The 23,913-nt window shown below is 39.0% G+C and overlaps 2 protein-coding genes and 1 long non-coding RNA gene across 3 annotated transcripts in view; 1 reads left to right on the top strand and 2 right to left on the bottom strand.

The window, feature by feature from the left end:
- LOC138971326 (RUN domain-containing protein 1-like) overlaps positions 1–6,457 on the bottom strand; it is a 37,518-nt gene extending 31,061 nt beyond the window's left edge. Inside the window, exon 1 of the mRNA XM_070344046.1 lies at positions 6,369–6,457. The gene's annotated coding sequence lies outside the window, so the exon portion shown is untranslated. The remainder of the gene's footprint in view (positions 1–6,368) is intronic.
- A 220-nt stretch (positions 6,458–6,677) lies between these two features.
- LOC138971327 (MOB kinase activator 3B-like) lies at positions 6,678–18,840 on the top strand. The gene is made up of 7 exons (XM_070344047.1): positions 6,678–6,744; positions 8,159–8,309; positions 8,649–8,742; positions 9,853–9,986; positions 10,731–10,846; positions 12,693–12,779; positions 13,601–18,840. Exons 1-7 carry the CDS (start codon positions 6,691–6,693, stop codon positions 13,628–13,630), a joined length of 666 nt encoding a protein of 221 aa, XP_070200148.1. The 5' UTR covers positions 6,678–6,690; the 3' UTR covers positions 13,631–18,840.
- Positions 18,841–19,500: 660 nt separating this feature from the next.
- LOC138970345 (uncharacterized) lies at positions 19,501–23,042 on the bottom strand. Its single transcript, XR_011456900.1, has 3 exons — positions 22,608–23,042; positions 21,499–21,753; positions 19,501–20,099 (listed from the first exon to the last, which is right to left on the bottom strand). It is a non-coding gene; the product is annotated as an uncharacterized lncRNA (long non-coding RNA).
- Between the last annotated feature and the right edge of the window lie 871 nt (positions 23,043–23,913).

Below are 23,913 nucleotides of genomic sequence, written 5' to 3' on the forward strand. Positions count from 1 at the left end.
AAGCAAAAACAAGCAGGCCGGGTTTCAGGCTGACAGATTGACTAAATGTTTCAATACTTGCTTAAAACTTAGATTCAGGCTTGATACAACCAGTAAAAATGCAATAACAGCACAATAAGACACCCCAGATTTGAAGGATTACATAAGGAAATTACAAATCTTTCACATAAAAACTATTCATTTATTTATGCAATCACACATGTATACCAACACACACGCATAATAATGTACACACATATAACACACACAAAAGCTGTATCTCTCCCTCAATACACAGAATGTAAATAAGACACACCAAAATGCCACAATAAACGTGAACAAGTACAAAACAAACCCATCACAGGTACGAGCCTGAACAATGCACAAAACACAAAAAGTCACAGCACACAAACCTAGCTGACATGAAGCCCTTAGGACAGGCCGGACCAACAAACACCTCAAAACAATGTCTTCTCTCAAACTGTCAAATTTCACACAAGCAACACCTGCCACTCTCCCATGAAATATTACCTTCCACTGATAGTCAATAGTGACAGCTAAAAAACTACGCACATACACAATGTTTCACACAGCCTATAAGTCTACCTGCACAAAACCACAGAGATAATGTTCTCTGTGACAGCCCAAATAAACTGTTGATGGCTGCTTAAAGGTACAGTACCCTTCCAGAGTAAACCATCACAGATCTGTCAAGGCTGTTACACGTGCTATAAGGCATACAAAAATAACAAAATGTCAGTGCATGTTTCTGGTTTTCCGACCAACCCTACTTTTTCCTTATGACCTTTGGAACTTTTAAATAAAAATAAAATTCAAACTTAATTTTGTAGACTTTCGGACATCCAGGGGACACAGCTCATATACACGAGTTACAGCTAATAAAAAAACCACATGCGTCCGGGTAAAAAATAGAGAAAGAAAAACAGAATTTAATTAATAATTAATGAAATAATTGGTTTGTGCTGAGTTGATTTTGCACATTGACATAATTATGGCAGGTGTCAGTTAATGAGCAAAAAGCAATCGAACAAAAAAAGTCCCTATTTCGCAAAGAAGGGGAAAAAAAGCAGCCTGGGTGCAGATCTTGTGTATGTGTCCAAGTGGAAGGATGCAGTACGTACCCCCTCTATAAGAGCCTGGATCAATCTACTGTTATTTACAAAATGTTCTACACGAGAAGACATTTACCTTCAATCCAACAGAATTGTCCTCTCTGTATATTATACAGAAAAGTAACAGCCAGGCTGTTGACTTTTGCTCAAGTGGAAGGACGGGCGCTGTGGCAAGACGTCGGCCTCTTAATCGGAAGGTCGTGAGTTCGAATCCCGGCCGCGGCCGCCTGGTGGATTAAGGGTAGAGATTTTTCCGATCTCCCAGGTCAACTTATGTGCAGACCTGCTTAGTGGCTTATCCCCCTTCGTGTGCACACGCAAGCACAAGACCAAGTGCGCACGGAAAAGATCCTGTAATCCATGTCAGAGTTCGGTGGGTTATAGAAACACATAAATACCCAGCATGCTTCCTCAGAAAGCGGCGTATGGCTGCCTAAATGGCGGGGTAAAAACGGTCATACACGTAAAAATCCACTCGTGTTCGTGGGAGTTTTAGCCCACGAACGCAGAAGAAGAAGCTTAAGTGGAAGGATGCTCTTAGCCCATGCACAAGCCTGGACAGATGTACAGTGATTCATGAGTCTACACAGGAAGGACTCATGCACCTGTACCTTTAAAAATACTCCTTTTCATTTGCCTGTAGGATAATTGTCATCATCTTGAGCCTGCACACATCTGTGACTGGGAGTGGGGAAGGGAAGAAAAATCAATAGCACATGCAGTCTGCTTGCCTCAAGCTAATGCTAATGGTTGACCTCCATGTAAACTGCTTCCCCCAACATCAGCAAAACATACCCACAGCGAAAAACCTATAAATGACTGACATGAATTTAATTGAAGGAGTTTGTTATCTCTCTTGCATATCAGTTCAGAAAATTGAAAAATTGTGAATTGACGCGCACAACTCTCATGGCAAAAGGCACTTTGTATTTCTCACTGTGGTATTGAGTCATGCTCTAGTGACTACATTTTTCGATTACCTAATAGTTTTGTTAAATCAAATTTTCACTTGGAGAGGACAGCACGTTTCGCCCTGCAGTCCGGACTGACGATCTAACAGCGAACGACAAGAAGAAATCAAAGCTCAATTTGCTTAAACATTTTCAATCTTATCACGATAAAATGTCAATGTGTGCCTCTTTTTCAACACTCAGTCTGGGACCAAGGAAAGTTAGACAAGAAGCTTTTAAAGTAACAAGAAAACAAAACATAAAATAAAATAAAAAATAACAAAACATGTCACCTTCAAATTCTTTAAACACCATTTATATACATTTATTCCCCCCTCTGCTTCTTTACCTCTGTAAACTTGTAGAGCTAGTTATTTTTCGATAATGACCCAGCAACCAAACAAATAACGAGCCAGCAACAGCCTGAATCCTCGATAGTGCAATGGGTTGAGAAGCTGTTCTGTTTCGGTACTACTTTTGCGACTGAAAAGTTCCGAACGCTCTATACGTACGAAGTATACATCTCTGGAGCAAACAATACAAACATACCGCATTTAAATTAACAACTACAGGCCTGAACACATGAATCTCCATATAAAATCCATGAGTTCGGTTGTTTTCTGAATCTAGATCTGCCGTGCACAAACCGTTCATCACAAGCAAATTCCCAAGGCAAGTAACTCATACTCTGGCGACAAGAGTAGTTCCCCTTCTTTTAACGCAGTTTCTTCGACAACACTGACTGCAATCCGACGGTCAGTTTTCAACAATATTTCATTTTATAAACAGATCACACGCAACCAAATGCACACATCTCATCAATTTAAACAACATAAAGCGGTTTCATACACTATTTTCCCCAGAAAACTGAACTTCATACAGTAATTAACGTTGGAACACGGGTGCAAAAGTTCGTCTGCTAGTCCCATTTGACCAAAGAACATTTACTAAGCGATACTAAAACATAAACAGAACACACAATATCTGCCTTTACCGCCACAGCAGAATAACAGCATATCTGTGTACTTGATTTTAGTCCAAAACAGGGAAACTGAAAAGAAGTGTTAACAGAATGGAATGATTTGCACGGAACTATACAACCGCGCATTAATCGATCGCCTGCGCAGGTTGACTGGTTGAGTGATTCGGATTCGATCAAACTTTCGCACAAAAACTCCTGTTTTTTTGGAATAACTGAAGAAAGGAGGAATAAAGAGGTTACACACCTCGTCTCAGTGATTATTAAAAATAATGGTCTCAGTTCGCGGTCATGAAAAAGCTCGCTGAAGCTCGCATTTTTCATGATCCGCTAACTTCGACCATTATTTTTAATAATCACTGAGACTCGGCATGTAACCTCTACGTATACAGACATGTACTAAGCCACTGTAACAAGTCAAGTTCCCAAACATTGAAAAAACTGTACCAAGTGTAATACTGTTACAATATTTTGCGACATTTAATCATTTTCAACAAATATTTCAGTACTACACCTGGAACAGCCATATTTTCAGATTTAATAACAAGGCTTTGAACTGACACTAGTGAATTATCTAGCCTCTTATCAGCTAGATGCCAGAAGCCATGAGGATCAATGGGATATCATTAAATACTAATTAGTGTCACTGGCAGGCTATCAAACAGCGTCCTCATAATTCATTCACATAACCCCAGGCCATCATACAGTCACTACACCCTTTCATTTCCCATGAAAAGATAGCCAAGATCTATACCTTGCTTTTACCTGGCTCGAGACCACCTTCAACATTCTCAAAGCTACCTGCTTATAAGTAAAAAGTCCACTGACCCTAAATTACAGTGAAATCCTTCTTTTAAGCCCCCCCCCCCCCCCCCTCCAACAAAAACACAACACCCAACAACAACACACAGGACTTCAAAAACAGATAGATTGCTAACATCCCAAAATTTAGAGTCAAAAAACAAAAATGGAAGGTTATTAGAACATTTAATTATTTTATCATTCTGTTTAATTTGTTTTTTCATAAATTTAACGTTTCAACAACCTACCATTTTTTTTTTATTAACAAAACACTACAGTAAAACCTATCAGTTTCACATGAAAAGATGGGTCTGTTGCCGGACTGGGTGGCCGAGTGGTAACGCACTTGCGCTCGGAAGTGAGAGGTTGCGAGTTCGACCCTGGGTCAGGGCGTTAGCAATTTTCTCCCCCCTTTCCTAACCTAGGTGGTGGGTTCAAGTGCTAGTCTTTCGGATGAGACGAAAAACCGAGGTCCCTTCGTGTACACTACATTGGGGTGTGCACGTTAAAGATCCCACGATTGACAAAAGGGTTTTTCCTGGCAAAATTGTATACGTATGGACATGGATAAAAATGTCCACCAAAATACCCGTGTGACTTGGAATAATAGGCCGTGAAAAGTAGGATAAGCGCCGAAATGGCTGCGATCTGCTGGCCGATGTGAATGCGTGATGAATTGTGTAAAAAAATTCCATCTCACACGGCATGAATAAATCCCTGCGCCTTGAATATGTGCGCGATATCAATTGCATAAAATAAAAATTAAAAAACATAAAAAATAAATCCTTGCGCTTAGAACTGTACCCATGGAATACGCGCGATATAAGCCTCATGTTGATTGATTGATTGATTCTGAACGTTCTCAAGGCAAGCTGCTTATATCAAAGTGGGAACAAAATCGATAACATTAACAGTGGAACCTGGGTACATAAAAAAAATATTAAAAACCATAACATATAATCACCGACGCCTTTCACATGATAGGCCCGATACTTTTCGGATGGCTGATCAGTACCTTCAACACCTTCAAGGCCATAACATATGCTGCTAATGCGTGAGAAATAAAAACTCCATGACAGTCGAACCCCTGTTCAAGACCATACAAGAACAAGGTTGCCATGTGATCACTCTACCCTGTCAGTTTCACATGAAAGACTTGATTTTGTTAGATAAATTATACCTGGCTTTAAATTACCTTAAACATTCTCAAGGTTTAAGCTGCTTATGAGCAAAAAACAACAACAATTAGTCCTTCTTCTTCTTCGTTATTCGCTCAGACGTACAACTACAAGTCCAAGTGTTCACATCAAATTATCTTAATTTCGGCCTGCTTTTTACCTTTGAACATTTTCAAGGCAAGCTAATGGAAGTGAATAAGGCAATTACAATGAAACCCATCTCTAAGACCTCGATCAAAGCAAAACCCAAGAGGATACCACACAATCTCTAAACCCTTTCATATGAAGATACAGGCTAGATATACTATAGTTTCCAACATTCTCAGGGCTACCTGCCTGTAAGTGACCAAAAAACCCACTATTATGCGGGAACAAAAACGCTTCAAAATCATAATGTCTTAAAAATGGAGAGTCTTACAAATCTATACAGGTTGATAGAACTGAACTATCAGTAATTTGTAGTTGCCTTGTTTTGAAAGCACGATGAAAGCAACTGCATGTGTGTGCAGAAAATGGAATTAATATTACAGAGCAACGTATCAATTAATAGATTCAAACTTTCTAGAAAGCTGTAAATTTGAGATATTTGCTTTGAACTTGGAAGTTCATGCAAGTTTTGCAGGTTGACTGGCTGTAAACTCAGTTAACCCCAAAAATAAGCCTTAGAAATACATCTTCAGTGATTTCTGACAGGTTTTGTCTTTATGTGTAGGCAGAGTAATGATCAAACAGCATAGAAAGATACCAACATGAACTGCATTTACCTGCTTTCAAGCTTGACCGTGACTGAAAACTACCTGCCTCTGAAAACGACCTGCGTCTGTTTTCTGCAGTTGTCTCCCTGAAGCAGCATGATATTCAAAACCCAAAATCTAAATCATGCTATAAATAGCCCCAAAACGCAGACTGCCTCTTTCCTCAAACCCTCTGCTTACCAATAACCATGCCCAGGTATGGTCATAGTTTAATATTATAATACTACAAGTAAAACACTTAGGGACCACTGTCTACATTGGTCGGTCTACATTTTGGAATACGAATTTGTAGTTGTACATTCAGGCAACGATTCAGGCAAACAGCTTCATAGTAAAACTTGAAAAGCACAACAAACCAGAAATATTTCCGACTACATGCTTTGTCACACGATAGCACAGTTGCGTTACAGACACAGAAACAGACAGAGAGACTCCGCAACTGGTGCACATGCAACAGCTGTCGGGTGTGTTGTGGTCGAGCAGACGCATTTTTCAACTGTACGTGTCGTTTTCGTCTCCAGTAGTTTACAGGAGCTAAAAGATTTGAATGGATTTGTATAACACGCAAGATTAATAGAAGTTAATACAGTTACCTTGACTCGACTTATGCCAGAATACTCCTCACATCGTCATTTTGTGCCTGATTAATTTCTGTGCCCAGAACTAAGCCCACGCAAAATTCATACAGAGTCAAAGTAATACCAAATTTTTTCAGAACTGTTTCGTACTTGTGTGGGAATGTTTGTTATTTGGATTCATATATCATTATCTTTTTGCTTTAATCATTTAACTTTTTATTGATCTTCTGTTAAATGAATTCAGTTTAGTACCATCAAATACTCGATTTTTATGTGGGTTGTTTTTACGAAACTAATTTTCTAATTTTCTGTGTTTGTCATTTTGGGAAGATCCAAGATGGCAGCAGCCAGAGGCAGAGCAGCCTTCAAGAACTTTTTTGAAAAAGATAAGGTTTGTATACCAATTGATAACTGGGCGACTCGTCAGAGTATAATTGTAAAGTATGTGTGTACGTAGCTTTTTCGACTGTTGTTTCTTTCGACAAGGCAAGTTTTATACAGAGCAGCCAACACCCAAGGAGAAGGACTTCTTCCGGATTTCTGCACAGACGGAATGACACATTTTGTTTCCTTTGACCACATGATAACTTTTTCGATGCTGGCGGGGGCAGATCGAATAACCTTGTTTCAAGATAATGTCATTGTACTTTATGCTTAGTAATAACACATTTTTTATTCAGAATAATTGATGTATTAAACCTGATGATAGTAATTATCAGATTTTGCACAAAGAAAATGAATCAGAAGTTGCTAATCGGGGTCAGTTTTCCTCATTGATTTGTTACTGACTCATGCACACTGGAGCCAAAACAAGGAAGTCAGTTGTTGAGTGCGTTGCTCTTTGTTTCAGTTATTTTTTGGATACTTGTTTTGTTGACAAACATTGACTGACCTTGCAAAGTTATGTATTCAGTGCGTTATTGAACTTGAACTGAAGTTATTCTTTGGTACTGGTAGTGGTACAGTGGTAGTGATTGAATGAGTGTGCATTTTGTCTTGACACTGTTGGGTATAAAGACAACCCCCCCCCCCCCCCCCCCCCGAAAAATATTCTGTTGACTAGGCTCAACAAATTAGGGTTGGTAGGTGGGTTCCTTTATTATTTATTTAGTTTTATTGAAGTATGTTTTTTTTAATTTACTATTACAGTTACCTACACAGGCATATGTGGTGTTTTATTGACTGTAAATCATGCTTACTGTATCAGTGTATGATGTAACCCTGGATGTTGGAGAAGAGCAACTTTTCTTGTGAAGTCTGCATAACTGAATATTGTGCTTTTTAATAAAGAATAATTTTGTTGAAGGGTAAAAAAAAAAGTTCTAACACTGAGTCGGAATGAAAGACAGGGTGGGTCAAGGAATGATAGAAAGAAACTTTTTGCTCTCTAATATTATATCACGATTCACATTATCGCCTTAATTTCTCAGCCTTGGTCTTCGATCATTGGCATATGCTTTTTAAATCTGAGGCATCAGCGAACGACAAGAAGAAATCTGAGGCATTGGTCTGACGCCTGTCCGGTCGACCGTCCGATAATTCTAACAAAGTCATATAACAAAGAGACAGATTGATTTTCGTAATCATTTGCTTTCCTTTCTTGAAAAAAAATTAGGTACGTAAACTAAGAATGTGCAAATTCTGTATTTGTCCCTTTTTGTTTAAATTATGTGTGTTGTTTTTGTTTAATTTTGATTTTACTATTTTTTAAATGGTTAAACTTAAACTAAAGTAAACTTAAACTTAAGTGAAAAAGGCAGATTTTGACACTGGCCTATGTTTCTTTCTTTCTGTTTGAATTACAGACGTTTCGACCCAAGAAACGCTTTGACAGAGGCACACTGAAGTACAGTCTTCACAAGCAGGCCAATGCTTCTTTGAACTCCGGTATTGACCTGAAGGAAGTGGTCAAGCTGCCTCCAGGAGAGGATGCTAACGACTGGGTCGCTGTCCACGGTCAGTAGAGTTTATTGTCAATAGTTATCTAAGCTCTCTGTGTAAAATGAAATTATTTGAATTATAAATATATGTTTCTTCGTATGGATGCAGCACAGCACCTCATGTCTGCCCAGAATTGTACATGCACTAAGACATAGTAAGAGTATACTTCCTTTGGGTCCCGGGTTTCAATCAGGGCAGACACGGGTCAATTTTATGTGGAGACTCAGAGAGCGTATCCATGTCCCACCCCTTATGTCACCACGTTCGCTGAAAATAATGATTTCCGTTTGCCATGTTGTAAATTACATGTTGATGCAGCCTTGAAATGAGTATTGATTTATGTTTGTATTTCAGTTGTGGACTTTTTCAATCGTATCAACCTCCTGTACGGCACAGTATGCGAGAACTGCACAGAACAGTCCTGCCCTACAATGTGTGGGGGTCCCAGGTGAGTGGGATTTTATGTTGCCCAAATCATCATATTACAGGACATTGCTTGGCTAGACATCTCTGTGATATTTTCTTTACTGAATGAGATCAAAGTAATACCATCTTACAGCTAATGATCTGAAGATACATACATGTCAACCCTTACGATTTGCACGTAAGTCTTACTTTTTTCCCCCTCAAAATCACATTATTTAATACATGTCAACCTCTATCACACACTTATCATAGTAAAAGCCTCTTCACACCATAAGACAGGACCAAACACCACCAAAATCGCATTAAAATTACGTTTCTGCGAGTCCGTTTGCTTTCCTTTTCGGATCTGCGTTCCGCATGATTCTCAAATGGATCACTTCTAGTTTCAACTGTCTAATATAACAAGGGAGATAACTGAAATGCTTGTGAGTCACAGACGCTCAAAAATGGCATCTCTCGAACTACAATTTCTTATGGTTTTTGGTCCTGTCTTATGGTGTGATGAGGCTTTTACTATGGTAAGTGTGTCATGTATGAAGATGGTTAGTAAGTGAAGAAGTGGAAAAGGCTGGAAAATAGTAAGCAAAGAACCAGAATACCCATTCAAAATGTAATTACAGGTTGTTTTTTGCTGGGTTTTTTTCCGCGCCGGTGTACAAAAGCTGACTGACTACACTGAATACAAAAGCTAACAATCACATATCTAGGCGTAGGAATATTTTACTCAATAGGCGCTACACACACAACTGCCACACAATACAGGACCCCTCTCACGTGCAGCCCGACCCATCCGCCGAACACGCTACTCCAAGGTGTAACCCATCCCGCAGAAGGGACCGACTGCACGAGAGAGCGAGCTGAGCGCACTCACACAAATCTAAACTTTATTTATTCTAAATAACACTTTATTCATTTGCAGTTATCAAAGAGAAAATTTTAACACAATTTTTGTGAAGCAGTGGAGAAAAAAAAATGCAGTGTAAATTTACAAAAAAATTTTTTTTTATTACATTCTGGTAATTGACTCTGCTCTGGAGATAAAGAAGCAAGCGAGGAATATATGTGAATGACAATTTCTGCCTGTCTGTAATTTCCTCTGCTTATATGTGTTGACTGAAACCCTTGTGTGCAGGTATGAATATCACTGGTGCGATGGCGTCAACTACAAAAAGCCCACGGCCCTGCCGGCTCCGCAGTACATTGGTCTCCTGATGGAGTGGGTGGAATCACAGATCAACGATGAAAACCTTTTCCCCGTTCAGATTGGTGAGAACTTGTAGGAAAGAGAGAATCATAAGAGAGCGAGGCAGAGTGCTAATGGCTGGGTCTAACGACAAAGGGAATGAATCGCTCCAAGAATAACCAAGAACAATAAGTGGAACTAGCCTGCTGGCTCCTTGCAAGAATAAGAAGCACTTTCTAATTGCACAAGCAACTTTCATCCTGTATTTGTATTTTTCTAATCGCATGTAGTCAACTGCAGAGGACATATAAGCCTAGCAAAAAATATATTGCGATATTTTTTTTACTCAACTGCAACATTATTTCCCTAGATATTACATTCAAACGTTCTATACAAAAATGTTTTTGGGGCAGAGTTGGTGATGTCAGAGAAAGAAATCCTGAATTTGATTTTGGCTCGTACGAATTAGATAGCAGTCTCCTACTCGATAGAACGTTTTGGGTATAAGAATAGCAGTTGTTAAAATATTGATGCAAAATAAAACGAAAGTGAGAACCAAATGAGCAGTTTCACTTTCAGATTGCTGGAAAGACAGTGTCTCTATCCCTGTTGGCAATATAAATTGAATGTGGAAACAGCTGTAGTTTGTTATAATTATTTCTTGTGTGCAAGAAAGCAACTTCCCAAGGGTTTAAGTGTGCAAGTGTTCCACTCAGTACATCTTAGGCTAACTACAGTTTGCTGGAAGTCTATGTGCTCAAATTTTGGTAAGATGCTAGTACATGTTTACAATCACTCGTTGAGTTTTGATTTCTTTATTGTTCAAGGTTCGCCTTTTCCGAAGAACTATGTAGCTGTGGTGAAGAAGATCCTCAAGCGACTTTTCCGTGTCTTTGTACACGTCTACATCCACCACTTTGACAAACTGGTCGCCATGGGAGCGGTATGTATTTCTTTTGCCCGAGGTGGTTACTTTATTTGACATCACACACGCTGAGTTAATTTGTGTGAGTTTGTTGTTTGGTTTGAGTTAGTAAATGCTGCATTCTCTTCTTTTTTGCAGATTTTCAGAATGCTTTACTGTTCTCTTTGTCATTGGCGGAAAATTCCTTGTCCTCAAAAATAGGCCTCGGGCAAAGCATGTAGAGAGTTATCTATTGCTATTCCGACATGTCGGAGGATTCCAGGTGTATGATTGGGTAACATCCCATGACCTACCTTCTTTGACTCTGTTATTCTAGTGAGCTGATCTAGCTTGATATTGCCTAATAGGCGATAACTTTGACCTAGTTATAATTCCTGCCGAGCAATAAGTTCTGCGCTGTCACGGAAACCCTAAAAATAGAAAAATATGAATGGAAAGTGAAAAATGTTGAATGAAACTATGACATACGACCCAGTTTTGAAAGGGAGATAGGTTAAATTGACACGCATGTAATTTGATTACAGTGGAACCCCCCTTTTACGACCTTCAAAAATGTAAGAAAATGGAGGGAATCTTGTAGTGGAGGTACAGTTACAGAGGTTAAAGGCTGACATAGTCCTATTTAATTAGTTTAATTACTTCCAGGGCTTTTCCCATCGTTGCGGGGATGTATAAATTAAGCTTCCTGCAAAGTTTTAGGTTTGAAGTCCTTACCGATTACGAGAAATAATTAATTCTTTATTGCATTGTTTAGCAACAGTTCTCCAGGACTTGGGCTATTTTTAGACCGTTGATGTCACTTCGTGACGTTTCGTAAACCAAAGATGGCGTTTGAGATTGTTCTGTTTACATTCGACACTATCAACACCACTTTGCAATACTTAAATAATTTTTTCTGTGTTCGAAAGCTACAGCCAATCGTTATTATATCCCCTTAGGTACAGTTTTATAACATTATTGGCAAGTGTAAACAATAGGAATTAATTAATGAACGCTACGAGTATGACAGCCTTTAACCCCTTCACTGCCACAGTATAACAGCATTTTGGTTTTGCTGTGTGCCAGGGCAAAATTTTGCTTTCTTCGGTAGGTTCACTAATCTGTTCACTGCTCGATCATTTATTGAGATATCTCTTAGATCTTTGGCATGTGTTTTGCTTATACCCTTGGCTATTATAGGATGACATGATCATTGGACTTTGTTTGTGATTGTTATAGTAAAAATTGATATAATGACCATTTTTTTCAAAAATTACAGTTTCCGGACTTACACACACACACATTGCAGCACGTAAAACCACACAAAACACTGCTAAAACTGGTGTCAAACATCAGGTACTCACATTACAGCCCATAAAAGTATTCTTCTGTGTGGTAATCCATAAATCACTTCTTGTAGAGCTTCCAGAACACTGTATCGCTTGAAAACAGGTCTACGAGTTGAGGTCCGACTTTCGGCCGCCATTGTGAATGCTATAGATCGGTTCTACATTTCTAACACAGTTTTCAACACGTGGTAGTAACTTATCCGAACGGTCTATGGGAAAGAACTGTGTTTAGAACCCCTACAAGTACTTGGACAGTGGTTACCTCCCATTTAGTTTTCAGAAATGTCCTGAAATGTTGTTGACACAAATACCACGTTCGAGATACGGTTATGGGCGTAGGACAAACCGAAAATGACCACGTATTACATACGGGGTGGGCAATGAAGGGGTTAAGAACAGAACATCTGAGAAAAAAGGGTCTCAAAAAGGAGGAAGTCTTACATTGGGGGATCTTAAAGGGGGGTTCCGTTGTACTGTAAATGTGTCAGTGTCGGCCGGAAACTCACAATGAACTGAAGACTGTTTGCTCATTTCAGGAGGCTCATATCAACACCTGCTACAAACACTTCTACTACTTCGTCACCGAGTACAACTTGATCAACAAGTCAGAGCTGGAGCCTCTCGTGAGTAGAGATCCTGCAATAGGTCTAAGAAAATATAGGGGATGTTGGAAAAATGGGATACTTATTATATTGATGCGTGTATGCTGAGGTGTATAGTGAAAATTTTCATTCATATTTCCTATGCAGGGGATGGGGGATGATGGGATAGTTGTGTAAATGCTGATGTGAATATTGAAATTGTTTGACTTTGGCGTGTCGTATGTCAGGTAGGGTTTGTTTGTTTGAATCTGATTACGAAGTCACGCTAAGGCAATGCTTAAGTCAAGAGGCAATGCTCAGGTCAAGCATTACCTTAGAACCATAGAAACTGAATGTGAACGGCCTGCACAGTGAGGCTTCTCACAATTCAATATTACTGGGGGCAACTGTTCTTTGTTCATATTCTTATGAAACATCTAAGGTGTTTACTGTAGTAACGAACATGAATATATACCTGCTTGATGATTAGCACAATATTTAGGCCTTTTGTCAAAAAATACTTGAGAATGTGTGCAAGCGATGTTTGACTGTTGCCAGAGCAGTTTAATAATCAATTGCAGCAGAAGCACAGACACCTCGCGTACCCTGGCTCAGCCTTCAAGTGCAAGCAGCTGAGCATGTATTGTGCTCTCGTTCCAGTGTGTGTGTGTGCATGAATGGAAGACAGGGAGTGATTGTATTTGTTGACAAGTCGGTGCATGAGTCATGTGTTTATGCATTTGTACAAAAGCAGTCTTAAAATGCAGTCTCTTGATAATTTTCCTCACAGAACTGTTGGAAAATATCATAAGTTTGCAATTTTGATAAAAACATGCAATTCACTTTTTCTTTTTTTTCTGCAGAGAGAGATGACAGAGAGAATCTGCCACTGAGAGAACCTGCTTGCAGATCAGAACATCGTTAGTTCGCCTGATGGTGATATAAGACCGCCAACACCAATATCAGCGACAACAACAAGAATACTATCAGGAATCCAAAAAGTGTCAACACTGAATGAGTGTTAAAAATGGGTTTTTTCATGAAAAGACATTATAAATGGCTTAGCCAAAATTGCGATACCACCTCTAATACAGGTATCAGCGACAAGAACAAGAACAACATCACTATCAGGAATCCAAAAAATGTGAACACTGAATGAGTGTTAAATTTAAAAGTGTTTTTTGTGTGAAAAGACATTATAAATGGCTTAGCCAAAATGGCGATACCACCTCTATCTCAAGTATCTGCAACAAGAAGAACAATAACAAAGAATCAAAAAAGTGTCAAAACAGAAAGAGTGTTTGAAAATTTTGTTGGGAAAAGACATTATAAATGGCTTAGTGCAAATGGTAGTTCCACCTCCAAAACAAATATCAGCAACAATAACAACAACACTACCAGGAATCCAGAAAGCCTCAACACAAAATGAGTGTTTGAAACTTGTTTTTAGAAAAAATGAAAAATGGCTTAGCCAAAATGTGTCTGTCTTTTTTTTCTTTGTTTCCAGGCTTTTTTCTCTCAGTCATTTTGTTTTTACATAAGACATGGGACACTTTCAAATGTCTCTGAAAGTGGTTTTGGAGTTAAGCTCGTGTTGGCTTTCTTAAGAGTATATTGTGGTTATATTTGAAATCTTTTCTTGACTCTTTTTTTGTTGTTTTATTATTCACAGGCTTCTCCTTCCAGGTGTCCTCGATATTCTAAGGAAGATTTCCAAAGCAGGGTCTTTTCACGTTTCTTTATGACAAGTCGTCAATGCAGAACAATCATCTGAGAAGGTTTTTTTTATTACTGTTTTTGTGTTTTGTAAGGTAGAAATGTACACAGATGTTTTTGCCGAGATGAAAATTATCACCCTGTCCACATAACAGAATTCGTCCATGATTTTTGTTTAAATCACTAAAAATGAGATTCCATTAGGTACAGATTTGGTGGCCTTTTTCTGTACAAAGAAGTACATTTGTACATCACATACTGTCTCCCACCTTTTATGCCCTCTTGTTCATATTTGATTTATTTGTTGACGTACACTTCGTTTTGAGATGAAGTGTGTTTTATTTTGTTTCAAATCATCATTGGATATCCACACACGAAAATGTTTGGATTTTGTTTGTTTGGAAAAAAGCAAGCCCCGTTTGTTTTTGTAAATGTTTGTTGAAACCTGGCCCCTTGTTTTATGTGGTAATAAATACTCCTGTCTTGAATTTTTGTCACCCATGTAGATTCACAAGCCAAATACATTTATGTCAGCATTAAATGCTATCGCACTTGCACAGGTCATAGCAACTTCTGTCTTCATTTCTGTTATTTTTCTTTTTTACTGGTCTTCTTTTTACTGTTTAGGTTTTTTGAAGCATAATGTAGTTGTGTGGAGACCGCAGAACATCAGAAACAACAATGCTAACATAATACAGTTGATCTTATTCAGGGCTCCCACTTGTCCACACATTTTTGAGAATTGTAAATATGAGGATCCTAGAAATGTGCACACACTTGTATCAGATTGCACCATTTTGGAATGTAATTGTCAAATTTGTTTCAGAATTCATCAGGGATGTTTGCTTTTCTTCAGTGGGAACCCTGATTGTTTTGTAAAGTTAAATGTGTCTACTGTAGGTGCTTGATTGCTTCTGTGTAATTTTCGTTCTGCCCAGAAGGTATCTTGTGCCCACTTTTATTATCAAAATCATCAGAAACTATGTAGCAGGTATGCATGTTTCTGTCAGAAAAAAAGGTGTGGAAAAATTGTTTTATATCAAAAAAACAACTACTACTGTGTGCCATGTTTTTTTGGTGTTTTTTTTCTTTAACACTTCAAGCTGTTACATTTATCCTCTCCCTTTTTTTCTTGTTATTGTTTTAAATAAACATTGGCCTTGTAGTATTTTTTGTGAAAACAAATTTATGTAAATCATGAGTTTGGTTTCATTTGGTAAATTTTCCTTTAACCAAGAAGGAGAGATAACATTTTTGGATAGCAGTCAACTTTAATAATACTAATCATAAGGGTTCTTATATGGTGCAAATCATAGCGCATTGCAAGCAATTGAATCATTGATACATTCATTTGTATTAGTTTGTTTTTCTGTGTTGAAAAAGTGATATTTGATATATACTCCATTTTTAGAGGCTTCGTCTCCCCATGTTTACTGTTGAGTTCATTTTGTTTGACATTATTTTATGTTCCTTTGGTTTTCTTCTTGGTTGAATCAGTTTTCTTTTTCTTTTACCTTGTAACTAGTCATGTTGTTGATATGAGATACTTCTCACTGGAATAGATGATGTCCAGAAAGAACTCTGCCAAGGTTTCTGTGAGCTGTGGTAAGGTTGCATCCCTTAGAAACTGAGGCAAACATTACCACTGGCTGTTTAGGAAAGCGATCAGTATGCATAATGTGCAGTGTTGGCTCGATATGATGCCTTTTCTTCTGAAAATACACACATCAGAACAATCTCTGCTGAAACAAGTGCTTGGCTGCCAACTGAACAGTCACACACAACATGCTGCGCATCAGAGCTTAATTTTCACTGTGATGCTACTGATCGCTTGGTTTAACCGTGGCAATGTTTGCATCAGTGTTTTTAATGGGCAGTAGCTTTTACTCGGCCAATGAAAACCCTGACCGAGTTAATTTTGAAAATCTTCTTCATTGTACATAGAGTGTTTCCGTTGAGGCTTTGGCTATCTGAATTAAGAGACTGCGCATACCATCTAACAGTCAGGGCTCTAATTTTTCGTGAATTATCAGATGTTTTAGTAAAGTAAGACATGACAAAGCTATACATGTGCTGGGATTTGTGTGATACATTTATTTCCAAATTTGTCTAGACCTCACCAGAATTTCAGTGAATCTTTCTTTTTTTTTTTAGTGGGAGCCCTAGACTGTGCTCAGAAAAAGAAGGAAATCGTCTTGGTTCATCACACTGGTCTTCTAGGTAGAAACTTTATTTGAGATACAACAACAACAACAACAAAAATGCTTTTATTTATGCTGTTGATCTGTGTAAACGTATTTAACTTCAGGGTAATGAAACAGAACCAAACTGTGTAAAACATTCTTTTCCCGTGGAAAGGCTGAATGCACAAAACCACCAATCAGAGTCAATTCCTTGTGATGCCTTTTCTGAAAGTTTTCAAGTTGAAATTTTCTTTGGCGTAATGTGCAATGTTATTTTGAACAGAAAATTTAAAAAGAAACTGTTGAATGCTTTGAAACCTGTTTATATATGACTTATTTCTTGCCACTTTGAATGGGTGCTTGAGGTTATGAGGGATACTGATTTTTGAAAAAGACTTTCAGAATTTCTAATTTACTGGTACCTGCTTTGAAAAAGATATGCTTTTTTGTGCATTTTTATTTTTATTTTGAGATCTTCTGTAACATTGTACACAGTAAACAAAATATTCAGTCACATTTTTTTTAAGGCTTCATTTTGACTTTGTTTTGCCAAAGGACTTAATTCGTACTGAAATCCTGGCTTAGTCTGAAATATCATGCTTTGCTGACAGACGGGGACTAGTAACTGATTATTTGTTTTTATATGAAAACAAGTTCAATACGATGATGTATGTTTTGGATTTTCCTTGTGGCACATGCAGTTGGTAGTGATGATTGGGATCAAACAGTGTGTTGCTGATTTTGTTTTGCACCTTTTTGATATTTATATATGATATATATTCTTTTGTTTGTAGGCGTTGTGGTTTTATTTCTGGCTTCTTTAGGGATTTTAATCACAGTGTCTGCTAATGAGTGTTCGTTAGGTAGAACAGTATTGTGATTACCTGTTCATTTCGCTCATTTGGTTTAGTCATTGTCATCCGAAGTTCGGTTTTCAGTTAATCGTGAAATATGCTCAATACATATTCTCTCCACACTTCCTCTGTTTTTTTGCCATTAGCACACTGGTGTTTCGACAAAGTCTTTAGTACCCCCCGCGGGTTAGGGGGAGTCCCATATTGGTTGGGACGAGAAAGAATTTACCCGATGCTCCCCAGCATGTCGTAAGAGGCGACTAACGGATTCTGTTTCTCCTTTTAGCCTTGTTAAGTGTTTCTTGTATAGAATATAGTCAATTTTTGTAAAGATTTTTGTCAAGCAGTAGGTAAGAAATGTTAAGATAAGTCCTTTGTACCCCCCCGCGGGATTTGGGGGTGTCCCATATTGGGACGAGAAAGAATTTACCCGATGCTCCCCAGCATGTCGTAAGAGGCGAACAAGAAACAATTAACAAGTGGCTCTATCCCATCTCCCCCCTTTCCCCGTCGCGATATAACCTTCGTGGTTGAAAACGACGTTAAACACCAAATAAAGAAAAAGAAAGACTAACGGATTCTGTTTCACCTTTTACCCTTGTTAAGTGTTTCTTGTGTAAAATATAGTCAATGTTTGTATTAATTTTAGTCAAGCAGTATGTAAGAAATGTTAAGTCCTTTGTACTGGAAACTTGCATTCTCCCAGTAAGGTAATATACATATTGTTAGTGCTTTTGTGAACAAGAAACAATTGACAAGTGGCTCTATCCCATCTTCCCCCTTTCCCGGTCGCGATATAACCTTCGTGGTTGAAAACGACGTTAAACACCAAATAAAGAAAGAAAGTCTTTAGTTAGGTATAATTATTTTCATTCTTTTTCTTTGGTAAAGCTTTCCATACGTATTTCATTAAAACGTGTTTCGGTAAATGACACAGCAACATTAAAAATAGGTTACGCATATGAAGCACAAAATAGATAGTTTTTCTTCCCAACTATTGACATGAAAGTATTTCCTTCTAGTTATTTTCAAGTATTTTATAAGTTAAGTAGTAGAAATTTCAAGTTAACAGCACTAACTTTAAAATCAGAGCAAAAGAGAGGTAGAATATGAGGGATATTTTGTTTTCATATAGATGTGCTACTTATGATGTGTAACTAAAAGGATTATGATACAATTCTTGGAAGAGATAACTTTTATTTTATATAATGTTTTGTATTGTTGGTTGGGAAAGATACAGGTCTGAATGATATCAGCTTATTTGTCCGGAAGCTGATTGTAGAAAATGTCCTTTGCCTCATTGAAACATTGTCATCCCAATGTATCTATAATAAAGTATTTTTAAGAACAGTGGACTGTGTGTGTGTGTGAAAATGTAAAAGTAAGACATTGTGTTAGAGGCTGGTTGGTTGGCTGTTGATGTTTCTTGTCTCGAGAACCCAGGATAAGACCGAATACATTATCAATTTTATTCTCTGTTTTGTTGTCGGCCATCTCTTTAAAAACTTCACATTAAAGGTAAAAGGCAGAAGGCTCATTAAAACTCAGATTCTATTACAATTGGTAATTTTAATCTTGTTACAAAATCTTAACCCAGGGGCGGATCAGTTCATTTTATGGGGGGGGTTTCCAAAAGTATATTGTGAAGATATGGGTGTGAAGGCGCGAAGCGCCGAGCCGACGGCGGGAAGCGCCTAGCTTGCTAGGGGGGTCCGGGGGCATGACCCCCCCCCCCCCGGAAATTGTTAAAAAAAGGATGCAAAATGGTGCAATCTGGTGCATTCTGAGGATGATCATTACCAGTTTCAAGCAGCAGATTTTGTCACTGATTAATACCCCCCCACCCCCTAAAAAAAATTTTTTTTGGCTGGGGGGGGGGGTTTCCGGAAACCCCAGAAACCCACCCCACCCCCCCCCCCCCCTCGTCCGCCCCTGTAACCCCTTTTAAGAAATTAATCATCGCTCTCACACACACACACACAACCGTTTCAAGTTTTATTTTTTGTTTAATCCTGTTACCCTTTTGAGACATGGAAGATAACTTCTGTTATGAAAACAAAAAGAAATAAGTTTGATCACAGCTAAAAATTACAATTTGTAAATTTAACAACTTAAAATAGAAAATAATAAATAAATAACCTTCCCGAATGTTATAAATTTGGCCAATTCAAGCTTTACATTTTTGCTTCCAGACATGAAATGACAAAGAGAAAACACTTTCGTGGGATATATATTTAAATCTGTTAGCACTGCATTTTAGACATTCAAAAATAAAATGAAATTCATCACCCATTCATGTCACAACATTTGCATAACCTATCTTCCAGATCAACACCATTTTTTTCTTCCTGATTCAATTTCAAGTTTGTGACAGCTACTTCTGAATTTGATAAGTACAAATACATATGTATCTGGTAATTGGATAATGTAATTTTCTTTCCCAAAATTTCTCTTGAAATTTTGATATAATAAACATTTACTACTTTTTTCTAAAGCTTCAGACCACTTCACTTTGGAGGAAATTGAGACCCCCTGCAGGAGAAGCTGTTTGGCGACTTGGTGGCCCTCAAGAAGACGGCGGCATTCGTGCGTGCCACAAGAGGGGATGTCTAGAAGGAGCAAACGAGAAGAAGAAGACAGAGCTTATGAACATGGCAGCAAATACTGACGGAGGCAATAGAACTGCAGCAGACACTGGCGGAGGCAATGAAACTGCAGCAGACACTGGCGGAGGCAATGAAACTGCAGCAGACACTGGCGGAGGCAATGAAACTGCAGCAGACACTGGCGGAGGCAATGAAACTGCAGCAGACACTGACGGAGGCAATAAAACTGCAGCAGACACTGACGGAGGCAATAAAACTGCAGCAGACACTGGCGGAGGCAATGAAACTGCAGCAGACACTGACGGAGGCAATGAACCTGCAGCAGACACTGACGGAGGCGATTAAACTGCAGCAGACACTGACGGAGGCTATGAAACTGCAGCAGACACTGACGGAGGTGATGAAACTGCAGCAGACACTGACGGAGGCGATGACTGAACTGCATCAGACACTGACGGAAGTGATGAAACTGCAGCAGACACGGACGGAAGCGATGAAACTGCAGCAGACACTTGTGGAAGCGATAAAAACTGCAGCAAACACTGACGGAAGCAATGAAAATGTAGAAGCCACTGGCGTTAGCGATATTAAGGTAGCAGGCACTGACGTAAGCGATGAAAAGGAAGAAGCCACTGGCAGAAGTGATGAAAAAATACAAGCCACTAGCGTAAGCGATATTTAAGGTAGCAGGCACTGATGTAAGCGATGAAAAGGCTGCAGACACTGATGTAAATGATGAAAGGTAGCAGCCACTGACGTAAGTGATAACCAGGTTGCAACCACTGATGGCAGTGATGAAAAAGGCAGCAGGCGCTGACGTGATGAAAAGGCAGCAGACACTGAAGGAAGTGATGAAAAGGCTGAAGACAATGACTGAAGCGATGAAAATGCAGCAGACAAGGCCCCTGTACAGCAAACAAAGTATTCGCAATAAGTACATTTGAAACTGAAACAGTCTGTATTTAATCTAAACATGAAATCTGATGACATAAAATCAAGGCTAGGAAGAACATAAAAATTATAGAAGTAGTTTGACCTGTGATGAACACGAAACACGGTGCGCTACTAGTAAATAAATCATGGACACCTCACAAACGAACAGAACATAATTGTTGGAAATCACTCAAATATTAAATACACTTGCAATCAGTGCAACAGCTATTTCAAGAGTATCATGTTTTTAAACATTTCCAGTCTGTTAATACAGTAACAACATTATTTTTGTGAACAACATTTACAACAGTAATAATGGTCATATCAGATGGTAAACCATTAATTCTGGCAGTAGCACTTGCAGCAGCTTAGCGACCTTACTATTTTAACACCTGTGGGGGAAAATACCAGCTCAAAGTTCAACCAACTCATTCTGAACACATCATTCAAGCCAGAAGAAACGCTCTACCTATTCAACGAAGTTTTCAGTAGATCCTGCTGAATATCTGATGAGTTTGCTGGACAGTTGTCAGTGTGGAGTCTTACTTTGTCTTGTTCATCCTCTACCTCCTCTTGCCTCCATAAAGGTGTATGTACCTCGATTAACCTGAAGGCAGCTGACAAAAGAGGAGTTAAAAACATCCCTTGACAGACATTCAAACATATCAAAACTGTATTATTAATTCCATGCAGTCCTCCCCCAAACTGTGACACTGGCTGGTTTCTGCAACAGATAATAACAATTATTGAATAGACATTGCAGCAGCTTGTCAAGGCAGAATATCTGTTTATTGCGTAAACTTTCTATATCAGTGATACCTCAAAAACAGAGAAAAGCAAAATGAGTGCAAAGCCTTGATGAACAGTTGATGTGGTAAAGTATGGTGTATCTTAACAAACACACCAACAACAATCAGTTGAATTATCAGTCCCTCACCTTCGTTTAGCCCGCCAGCAGAGGCGGTGTACCGGGGTGTGGCCGCTGTTATCTTTAACAGCTTTCTTGGAGCCAGAAGTGAGAGTTGGGTGCTGGTTGAGGACCAGAGTTCCTGTCCATCCCTAAAAGGGAGCTGCTGTCAGGTTTACAATGTTGCCACCTCTCACCAGACACCCCATACACCCCAAAAACATAGCCTTTCTTCCGATCAGGCTTTTCAGTGTTAGTGGTTAATGGTCAGGGTTATGGGGTTGGTTCAATGGTTATGGTTACAAAGAAACGGGTTTAAACTGGATGAGTAAAACCAAGTGACAAAAATACAAAAATCTAAAATCTAAAAATTATCTTCCATTTATTACACAAAGTCTTGGACCGTGGGCTAGCTCTGGAATTAATAGCAAGATGTCCTCCTGGCAGACAACAGTTGGACGGCCGTGCTCAAATCCTCTTTTTTTTTACCAGAGTGCAGCTGCCTCTCTTGAGCCTGCTAAACATCATGCAGACTACAATCACATTTATCTGTAGACAGATAACCACAAAAAAAGCCAAATAAGTACATGTTCATGTTGCCATATTCTTTCAGGCCTATTCGCAGCCTGTCTTCTAAACTATCAAAATAACTAAACTAACTAATAACCCACACGAAGTATTGTAGGTGGTGCCAATTTTCCATGGAGATGATGGCAAGATGTCCTGGCAGACACCAGTCCTCGTCTTCTTCTAGAATGTACCTGCCTGTCTTGAGCCTGCTAAACATCAGACTACAAGCACATTCATCTGTAGACAGAAAAAAGCAAAATAAGCACATGTTCATGTTGCCATAAGGTTTCAGGCCTCTTCTGAGCCTGTCTTCTAAACTATCGAAATAAGAAAACTAACTAATTAACCACTTTCCTTTTTAATGCGAAGTCTTGCAGGTGGTGCCAATTTTCCATGGAGATGATGGCAAGATGTCCTCTTGGCTGACACCAGTCATCGTCTTCTTCCAGAGTGGAGCTGCCTGTCTTGAGCCTGCTAAACATCAGACTACAAGCACAGTCATCTGTAGACATAAAAAAGCAAAAAAAGTACATGTTCATGTTGCCATAAGGTTTCAGGCCTCCTGACAGCCTGTCCTCTAAACTATCAAAATAACTAAACTAACTAATAAACCACTTTCCTTTTTAACGTGAAGTCTTGCAGGTGGTGCCAAATGTCCATGGAGATGATGGCACGATGTCCTCTGGGCTGACACCAGTCCTCGTCTTCTTCCAGAGTGTAGAGCTGCCTGTCTTGAGCCTGCTATATACATCAGACTACAAGCACATTCATCTGTGGACAGAGAAAAAAGCAAAATAAGTACATGTTCATGTTGCTAAAATGTTTCAGGCCTCTTCTGAGCCTGTCTTCTAAACTATCGAAATAAGAAAACTAACTAATTAACCACTTTCCTTTTTAATATGAAGTATTGGAGGTGGTGCCATTTTCCATGGAGATTATGGCAAGATGACTATTAAGGTTTAACGTCCTCTTAGACCAACGGGTCTATTTTGGGACAGGTATTGGTAATACGTTGAAGAGTATGGTGTGATACTTTGACTGATTCGAACAAGCCCGCTGTGGCTGTCTTCTTCGACACACCAGCATTGGGTTTGTCTCGTCAAAGTATCGAAATACGATCATGATAATCGGAGACGAGAGATGATGCATGCGTGTCTTCGCGTTTTCAAGCCCTGAGACTTGCGCTGTGAACGTGGGATCTTTTTCGTGCGCATGTGTGCACACGGGGGTGTTCGGACACCGAAGAGAGTCTGCACAAAGTTGACTCTGAGAAATAAATCTCTCGCCGAACGTGGGGATCGAACCCACGCTGATAGCGACCAACTGGCTACAAAGCCAGCGCGCTACCAACTGAGCTACGTCCCCGCTGACACCACTGAGTCCTCATCTTTTTATATTTAGTCAAGT

The sequence above is a fragment of the Littorina saxatilis genome, linkage group LG7 (genome assembly GCF_037325665.1).
Source record: "Littorina saxatilis isolate snail1 linkage group LG7, US_GU_Lsax_2.0, whole genome shotgun sequence".
Taxonomy (NCBI): Eukaryota; Metazoa; Mollusca; class Gastropoda; order Littorinimorpha; family Littorinidae; genus Littorina; species Littorina saxatilis.